This window comes from Nicotiana sylvestris, chromosome 11 (assembly GCF_000393655.2).
Source record: "Nicotiana sylvestris chromosome 11, ASM39365v2, whole genome shotgun sequence".
Classification (NCBI taxonomy): Eukaryota; Viridiplantae; Streptophyta; class Magnoliopsida; order Solanales; family Solanaceae; genus Nicotiana; species Nicotiana sylvestris.
In genome coordinates, this window is record NC_091067.1 from 23,750,833 (window position 1) to 23,760,538 (window position 9,706).

The 9,706-nt window shown below is 40.8% G+C and overlaps 1 protein-coding gene across 1 annotated transcript; it reads right to left on the reverse strand.

The window, feature by feature from the left end:
* Positions 1 to 2,134: 2,134 nt before the first annotated feature.
* LOC138880820 (uncharacterized) lies at positions 2,135 to 2,548 on the reverse strand. Its single transcript, XM_070161001.1, has one exon. It carries the CDS (start codon positions 2,546 to 2,548, stop codon positions 2,135 to 2,137), a length of 414 nt encoding a protein of 137 aa, XP_070017102.1.
* Between the last annotated feature and the right edge of the window lie 7,158 nt (positions 2,549 to 9,706).

The window sequence follows — 9,706 nt, forward strand, 5'->3', positions numbered from 1 at the left end:
AGGAAAGTTGAATTGAGTAAAGAGTACTACAAGCAAAACAAGGCGGAAAAAGAGCAATGCACGTGGTAAACAAGAATGAATCAAATTTTGAAGTCACAACATGAAGTCTTGAAGTTACAACATCAATTTTTGAAGTCACAACTTCAAGACTTAAAGTTGCAACATCATCTCATATTTGCTACACATTTTTTATAAATAGACACTCATATTGTATTGTGAAAAGTGTATCTTACGAGAGAAAACTAATCTTTGGTCTCTCTCTTTGTCTTTAGTATTTTCTACTAGTTGTCTTTCTTTTAGAAGAATAATTTTCCTTCATAAGTTCTTTATTCTAAATTAGTTTTTATTACTTAGTAATGGAGTAACTTCTTTGTTGGGATAGTTGATGAAGCTTGATATATATATATACTATCTCAGTTTAATACGTCTTTGGCTTGAAACTCTCTTTTTATATTTTGTATTGTGCCGTAATAATAGTTTTAATTAATCATTATTATCACTTCTACATAGTTTTTATCTCTAAGTTATTTTTATACTGATTTTGTAATTCTCACGAAGCAAAATTGATATATAGTAACCAATGGATAAAATAGTAGAGTGAGAGTAATTTTTAGTAAACTATTATTCCAAGTTCATAATTTTGCTTGCCTCATTTTTAATTCTCACGGAGGAATTGTTGTAGGCAAGATTATTAATTTGTTTTTTAGTAAAAATATTCTCACTAAGTTTTTACTACCTCTTAGCACAATTCAAGCAAGAAAAATATTTCAGTCTAATCGTCACTAGTTTTATCTCAATCAATCACATAACCTCGCGGAGTGTTATTAATTGACTACTTCTTAGTGAGATAAATATAATTGTATTAGAAATAAGCAATTATTCCTTAGAGAAATACATGTAAAAAATTAAGATTTTATTGTAATATATTATCAAGTGAATTCAACGATTCCCAACTCTTTTAAATTATAAATGTTCCGCAAGTTCTTGGTTTTTATTTAAGTAACTAACAAGTTTTAAACATCACTCACTTTTCATCAAATTGATTCTCTCAAATAGTAGTTGAAATATTAAAAGTCTGTAGCATAGATGTTCCAATATTTGTGGGACGATATCATAAACTATACTAGAATTTGACAAAGCACGAGCAGGAAAATCCTATACACATTGGCCTCGTCACCTATTGTACTGCACTTGAAACACCTCCAAAATATATGCTGCTCTTATTCTAATTTGCCACTAAGCCTGAAGCTTGTGAAAAGTTGTTGAAACACTCATATAGTAATTGCACAGACACCCTATCTCCTCAGCAGAAAAGTAGTAGGTCATCAGCAAAATTGAGTTGGATAATACCCAGTTTTTCACACCTTGGGTGGTAGTTGAAGTTAGGTTGATCCTTTAAGTTCTTCAAACTTCTGTTCAAGTATTCCATTGCTAAGACATATAGCAATGGAGACATAGGATCTCCCTGTCTCACACCCCTTCTTGCATCAAATGGAATAGTAGGGCTGCCATTGATATTACTAATAGAGTAGGACACTGTTTTAATGCACTCCATAATCCAACCTACAAACTTTTTAGGAAAACATAGCTTCAAGTACATCCTCCTTTGTAAAAGGAGCTATGCGTTACATTTGTTGCTTCCTACTTAACATTGGTCCATTCCTTATCCTCCTAGGATGTGTTGAAGGTATGCTTCCACATGTAGATCCCAACAGATTTCTGTAAAAATCAACCACTTTAGTTTCAATCTCTTTATAGTCTGTTAAGGTGTTACCCTTACTATCAGTGAGCTTTGTGATTTGATTTTGAGCCTTCCTTCCTTTCATACTTGCAAAGAAATAAGCATTATTGGTATCCCCCAGTTGTGCCATTGTATTCTTGACTTTTGCTTGTAAATTGACTCCTCAATTTTATCCCACTTCTCCAGCTGATGTATTATCTCTTTCTCTTCTTCAAATAGCCTTGATGGTGCATTATGATCTTTCATTCTTCCTTGTACTTCTTGCAGTCCCTCTTTTATACTATTTATTTTCTGCTTAACATTCATGAACTATTTGCTATTTAACTGCTTCAGAGCTGCTTTAATACACTTCAAATTCTATCATATATCTTCCATTGTCCCTGCTTTCCATTTTCAGTTAGTTTCCACAATCTGTCCTAACTCAGGATGATCAGCCATACAGTAATAGAACTTGAAAGGCCTTCTCTTATTATCACATTTCATATTTATTTCAATACCCAAGGGGGAATGGCCTGAGAAAAGAGGATTCATGACATGTACTTGTCTAGGAGGCATGTTGAGCATCCATTTGTCATTAACCAAAGCTTTATCAATTCTACTGAATACATGGCTATTAGTCCATGTATATGATCTACCTATTGTAGGTAATTCAGCCAAATTACATTCCTCAATTACTTCTCTGATATCCTTTGTTTCACTATCCTGCACATCCCTGCCTTGCATTCTATCTTCAGCTCCCATGATTGAATTGAAGTCTTCCATTAGTAACCATGGCTCCCTGACTTGTTTCTCTATGGTCCTTACCATGTCCCATAATGCTTTCCTATCATTTATGTTATGTAATCCATATATTGCAGAAAATTAAAACTTAGTCTTGCTTGTAATGCTCTTTACAACCCCATGTATCAGTTGTGCATAACTTCCTATCATTGTGAACTGCACTACATTTGGATTTTAAATCACCCAAATTCTTTTTTTGCATGTATTGGATACATTATGGCACCATTTTCCACCCAGGTAGTGTATTTGTAATTATCTTATCAGTTTTTATTTCACTTACTCTATGTTCATATATTTCTATAATATTTACTTTATTTGTCTTCACGAACTCCTTTAATTCCTTGTGCTTAAACACTTTATTAAACTCTCTAACATTTCATGTTACTAACATGAAGCAATTGTATTATTTTTATGTACCACCACTACCTCCCCTCCTCTACTTGTATTGCATTCTTCATTTCTCTTCATATTTTGATCCTAGCTTGTCTCTCTTAAACTGTTAAAACCATTCAGTACTTGTATTTGATGCTCAAGTACAAATACTTTTTGTCCTTTAGTTGTTGACTTTGCTTTTAACTTGTTGCCATTGTTCATCAGTTGCTCCTACTTTGCCACTTTCTTTTTGCTGCTCATTTACTCTTGCTTTCATTTCCTGCTAGTGTTGTCTTTGGATTCCTGATCCTGTGTTAATTAGCTTCCATTCAGTCCTTTGTTTTATAGGTGGTCTTTGCTGTTGTTGCCCTGTCTTCTTGTCTGGTACTACTTTGTTCTGCTGATGTTGCTGATAGTTATGTCCTATCCTCATACAATTTGCACAATAGTTGGGCTTCCAATCATACCACACTTCTTGCACCATAACTCTCCCTTTAAGATCGTTCACTTTAATATTCTTTGGTAGCTCCTTAGTGACATCTACCTCCACTAAAATTCTTGCATAAGAAATTCTTTCAATGTTTGAAGTACAAGCATCACCATATATGGGTTGGCCTAGATCACTCCCAATTTTGCTCAATGCACTTGTACTCCAGCAGCTCAAAGGTAGAATTGGCAACTTCACCCATATTGGTATAGTCTTTAAGTCTTCTTCATCAAAATCAAAATCAGCAGTCCATTGCTTAACTACTACAGGCCTGTTGTTAAGCATGTGAGGCCCAGAGTACATCACCATATTCCTTTCCTTTAGATTTGAAAAATTCACTACAAAATACCCTTCATTATGGTAATATACCTTAGGTTTAACAGAAAAGCTCCCCTGCCCAACTATAAACCTTTCCATAGCCCCAATCATTGGTGTTCCACCAATAACATACATAAAAACCACATATTTCCATTTGTCTACTTCACTATCAACATCCTCTTGGATCAATTCGACAATTATTTCATCCTCAGGTATTGTAGGTGGTACATTGTCACGACTCGGATTTTCCACCAAAGTGTCATGATGGCGCCTACTATCGAAGCTAGGCAAGCCAAATATATAAATATTTTTCCTGCTTTCTTCCAAACAATATAATAAACGAGACAAAATTTAAGCGGAAGACTTTAAATCTAAAGCAACTGAGAACCAAAAGTGCGGAAGTTTGAACCAAAATGCTACCCAGAGTCTGGTGTCACTAGCTCACGGACTACTACAGAATACTACAATCAATGTCTGAAAGGAAAATACATCATGTTTGTCTGATACAAGATAAACAAACGAAAAACACATGGAAAGGGACTTCGGCCTGCGAACGCCAGCTAGGCTACCTCGAGAGTCCCTAGACTGAAGATAGCTCCCAGAAGTCCTACTGCTGCGGTCCGTAAGCTGCTCCCTGATCTGTGCACAAAATGCACAGAGTGTAGCATCAGCACAACCGACCTCATGTGCTGGTAAGTGTCTGGCCTAACTCCGGCGAAGTAGTGACGAGGCTAGACAGTACCTACCACAATTAACCTGTACAGATATATATACAACAAGTGCAAGAAAATAATAACAAAATAATACAAAGTAAAATGGGAGGGGACATGCTATCGGGGAGTAACAGATAAAAATGAAATATCGGAAAAAACAGAAGAAACTCCGGTTTCCATGATATATATATAGTGGACGGCGTGCCACACGATCCCTTAATATCATATATAAGTGGTCGGCGTGCCACACGATCCCATAATATAGTATATAAGTGGACGGCGTGCCACACGATCCCATAATATCATATATAAGTGGACTGCGTGCCACACGATCCCATAATATCATATATAAGTGGACGGCGTGCCACATGATCCCATAATATCATATATAAGTGGACGGCGTGCCACACGATCCCATAATATAGTTCATAATATCTGACTTCATATAGTAGACCCCTTCAGGGGAGAATAACAACTCAATACCTTTAACCCGGCAAGGGTACAGCTAACAGCCCAAAATATCCCGACAAGGGAGAATATATATATCAGTCTACACATCCCGGCAAGGGAGTATTCACAACACATTCTCCTTTTAAATCATTCTTCCTCAACCGTTCACATTATATGAAACTTATCAAATAAACAAGGAGCTTGTGTCACATTATTCGAATTAAAAGCAATCAAGACTCACGGTCATGCTAGACTCCGGTGCATAGATAACCGTCACCATGCCTATACACCGTACTCCACATTAGCAAGTAGCAAATATCATCCTAATCCTATTCCCTCAAGCCAAAGTTAGAACAAACACTTACCTCGAATGCTCCAAACTCAACTCACGCTTCTAGTATAGCTTTACCTCTTGATTCCACCACCAATCCGCTCGAATCTAGTCATAAGTTACTTAATCACATTAATAATTACTAAATGAATCATCCCCAATGCATGAAAATAGATTTTTCAAGGTTTTTCCCAAAAAGGTCAAAAATACCCCCGGACCCACGTGGTCGAAACTCGAGGTTTGGAACAAAACCCAGTTACGCATTCCCCCATGAATTCAAATATATGATTTGTTTTTAAATCAGACCCCAAATTGAGGTCCAACTTCTCAATTTGTAGAAACCTAGGTTCTATCCAAAACACCCAATTTTCCCCATGAAAATCTTTGATTTGAAGTTGAAATTATGTTAAAAGATGTTAAGGAATAAAGAAATTAAGTTAGAAATCACTTACCAATCGTTTTGGAGAAGAAAAGTTGTTTGGAAAATCGCCTCTTAGGTTTTGGGTTTTTGAAAAGTGAAAAATGACTGAGATTTTCCGAACTTGTATACCTTTCTGAGGACCTGGCGCGGACCGCACAAAAATGTGTTGCGGCCGCGCCGAGTGGGAGAAAAATTGGGGCTTCTCTGAACCCTTCCAGCGCGGACCGCACTGTTTTGGTGCGCGGCCGCGCTGGTTGACCTGAAACCCTAGCCCTCAGACTCAGCCACGCGGACCGCACAGAAAGGCATCGCGGCCGCGCGGCTCCAGCGCGGACCGCGCGGAAATGACCACGGCCGCGCTGGTGTCTGCAACACCTGAACCTGCATTTTCTTAAGTCCAAGACCTCCCGGGCCCCATTCAAAACTCACCCGAGCCCTCGGGGCTCCAAACCAAACATGCACACAACCTTAAAAATATCTTACGGACTTACTCGTGCGATCAAATCGCCAAAATAACATCATATACATAGGATCAAGCCTCAAACACATGATTTTTCTTTCTTCAACTTTCATAACTCAAATTCTCCATTTTTAGTTCGAAACACGTCATATGACGTCCGTTTTTAGCCAAACTTTACAGATAGTGCTTAACACATATTTAAGACTTGTACCGGACGTCGGAACCAAAATACGAGCCCGATACCTATATTTTCTAACTCCTTTTCATTTCAAATTTTCATATCAAATTTCAGAAAGACAATTTCTTTCAAAAATTCATTTCTCGGGATTGGGACCTCGGAATTTGATTCTGGGCACACGCCCAAGTCCCATATTTTTCTAGAAAGAATCACAGGTCCGGGTCCGTTTACCCAAAATGTTGACCAAGGTCAACATTATGCATATTAATACCAAAATTCATCAAATATTTCACAAAATCCACATATTCTAACATAAAAACTTTCCGGCTACGCGCCCGAACTGCGCATGCAAATCGAGGCGACTAAAAGCGAGGTTTTCAAGGCCTCGGGAGCACGGAACAAGGAAGAATTACGGTGATGACCCCTTGGGTCGTCACATTCTCCACCTCTAAAACAACCGTTCGTCCTCGAACGGACAAAAGAAAGAAGTACCTGAGTCGGGAAATAAATGAGGATAACGGCTCCGCATATCGGACTCGGACTCCCAGGTCGATGCCTCAGGAGGCTGACCTCTCCACTGAACACGCACCGAAGGAAAACTCTTCGACCTCAACTGTCGAACCTGTCGGTCTAGAATAGCCATCGGCTCCTCCTCATATGACAGATCCTTGTCCAATTGGACAGTGCTGAAATCTAACACGTGCGATGGATCTCCGCGATACTTCCGGAGCATAGATACATGAAACACGGGATGCACAGCTGACAAGCTAGGTGGCAAGGCAAGTCTATAAGCCACCTCTCCCACACGATCAAGAATCTCAAATGGACCGATGAACCTAGGGCTGAGCTTGCCCTTCTTCCCAAATCTCATCACGCCCATCATAGGAGATACACAGAGCAATACCCGCTCACCAACCATGAAAGCAACATCTCTGACCTTGCGGTCTGCATAACTCTTCTGTCTGGACTAAGCTGTACGAAGTCTATCCTGAATAATCCTGACCTTGTCCAAGGCCTCCTGAACCAGATCCATACCCAATAATCGAGCCTCTCCCGGCTCAAACCATCCAACTGGAGACCGACATCGCCTACCATACAACGCCTCATACGGAGCCATCTGAATGTTGGACTGGTAGCTGTTGTTGTAGGCGAACTCTGCTAAAGGCAAAAACTAGTCCCACGAGCCTCCAAAATCAATGACACAGGCTCGGAGCATGTCCTCAAGAATCTGAATAGTCCTCTCAGACTGACCGTCCGTCTGGGGATGAAATGCTGTACTCAACTCAACCTGGGTGCCCAACTCTCGCTGAACCGCTCTCCATAAATGCGAGGTAAACTGCGTACCCCGATCCGAAATGATAGATAGCGGCACCCCATGAAGGCGAACAATCTCCCTGATATAAATCTCGGCTAACCTTTCAGACGAATAGGTGGCTGCAACAGGAACAAAATGCGCTAACTTGGTCAGCCTATCAACAATGACCCAAACTGCATCAAACTTTTTCTGAGTCATCGGAAGTCCAGTAACGAAATCCATCGTAATCCTCTCCCACTTCCACTCGGGAAGTGCAATTCTCTGAAATAGACCACCAGGTCTTTGATGCTCGTACTTAACCTGCTGACAATTCAAACACCGAGCCACATGCGCAATGATGTCTTTCTTCGTCTTACGCCACCAATAGTGCTGCCTCAGATCCTGATACATCTTCGCGGCTCTTGGGTGAATAGAATACCGAGAACTGTGGACCTCTACTAAGATCAACTCTCGAATCCCATCAACATTGGGCACACAAACTCGCCCCTACAATCTCATTACACCATCATCATCTAAGGTTACTTTCTTGGCACCTCCACGCTGCACCATGTCTCTCAAGACACACAATGGGGATCCTCAAACTGCCGCTCGCGGATACGCTCTAATAGTGAGGAACGAGCAACCGTGCAAGCTAACACTCTGCTAGGCTCAGAAATATCCAACCTCACAAGATGATTGGCCAAGGCCTGAACATCCAAAGCAAGCGATCTCTGGCTGACTGGAATATAAGCAAGACTACCCATACTGGCGGACTTCCTGCTCAATGCATCGGCCACCACATTGGCCTTCCCCGGGTGGTATAAGATAGTAACATCATAATCCTTTAGCAACTCTAACCACCTCCTCTGCCTCAAATTCAACTCTTTCTGCTTGAACAGATACTGAAGACTCTTGTGATCAGTGTAAACCTCACACGTCACGCCATATAAGTAATGCCGCCAGATCTTCAGGGCATGAACAATGGCTGCCAACTCGAGATCATGAACTGGATAATTATTCTCGTGGATCTTCAATTGCCTCGAAGCATAAGCAATGACTTTGCCTTCCTGCATCAACACTGCACCAAGCCCAATACGAGACGTATCACAATAGACCGTATATGGCCCTAAACCTGTGGGCAAAACCAATACCGGTGTCGTAGTCAGAGCCGTCTTGAGCTTCTGAAAGCTCGACTCATACTCGTCAGACCACCTGAACTGGGCACCCTTCTAGGTCAATCTGGTCATAGGGGCTGCAATGGATGAAAACCCCTCCACGAACCGACGGTAGTAACCTGCTAACCCCAGGAAACTCCGAATATCCGTAGCTGAAGCTGGTCAAGGCCAGTTCTTGACTGCCTCTATCTTCTTCGGGTCTACCTGAATACCTGTTGCTGATACGACATGACCCAGGAATGCGACCGAACTCAACCAAAACTCGCACTTTGAGAACTTAGCATACAACTGACTATCCTTTAAGGCTTGAAGGACCACTCTGAGGTGATGCTCATGATCCTCCTGACTGCGGGAGTATATAAGAATATCGTCAATAAAGACTATCATGAACAAGTCCAAATAAGGTCTGAACACTCGGTTCATCAACTCCATGAATGTTGTTGGGGCATTAGTCTATCCAAATGACATGACCAAAAACTCATAGTGCCCATACCGAGTGCGAAATGCTGTCTTAGGGACATCAGACGCCCTAATCCTTAGCTGGTGGTAGCCAGATCTCAAATCTATCTTTGAAAACACCCTCGCACCCTAAATCTGGTCGAATAAATCATTGATCCTCGGCAGTGTATACTTATTCTTAATTGTAACCTTTTTCAATTGCCGGTAATCGATGCACATTCTCATCGAACCATCCTTTTTCTTGACAAACAACACCGGTGCACCCCAAGGTGAAACACTGGGTCTGATGAAACCTTTCTCAAGGAAATCCTGCAGCTGTTCCTTTAACTCTTTCAACTCCGGCGGGGCCATACGATAAGATAGAAATGGGCTGAGTGCCCGGGGCCAAATCAATACAAAAGTCGATATCCTTGTCGGGCGGCATACCCAGCAAGTCTAAAGGGAAAACCTCAGGAAACTCCCGAACAATGGGCACAGAATCAATAGAAGAGGCCTTCGCGCTAGAATCGCAAACATATGCCAAGTAG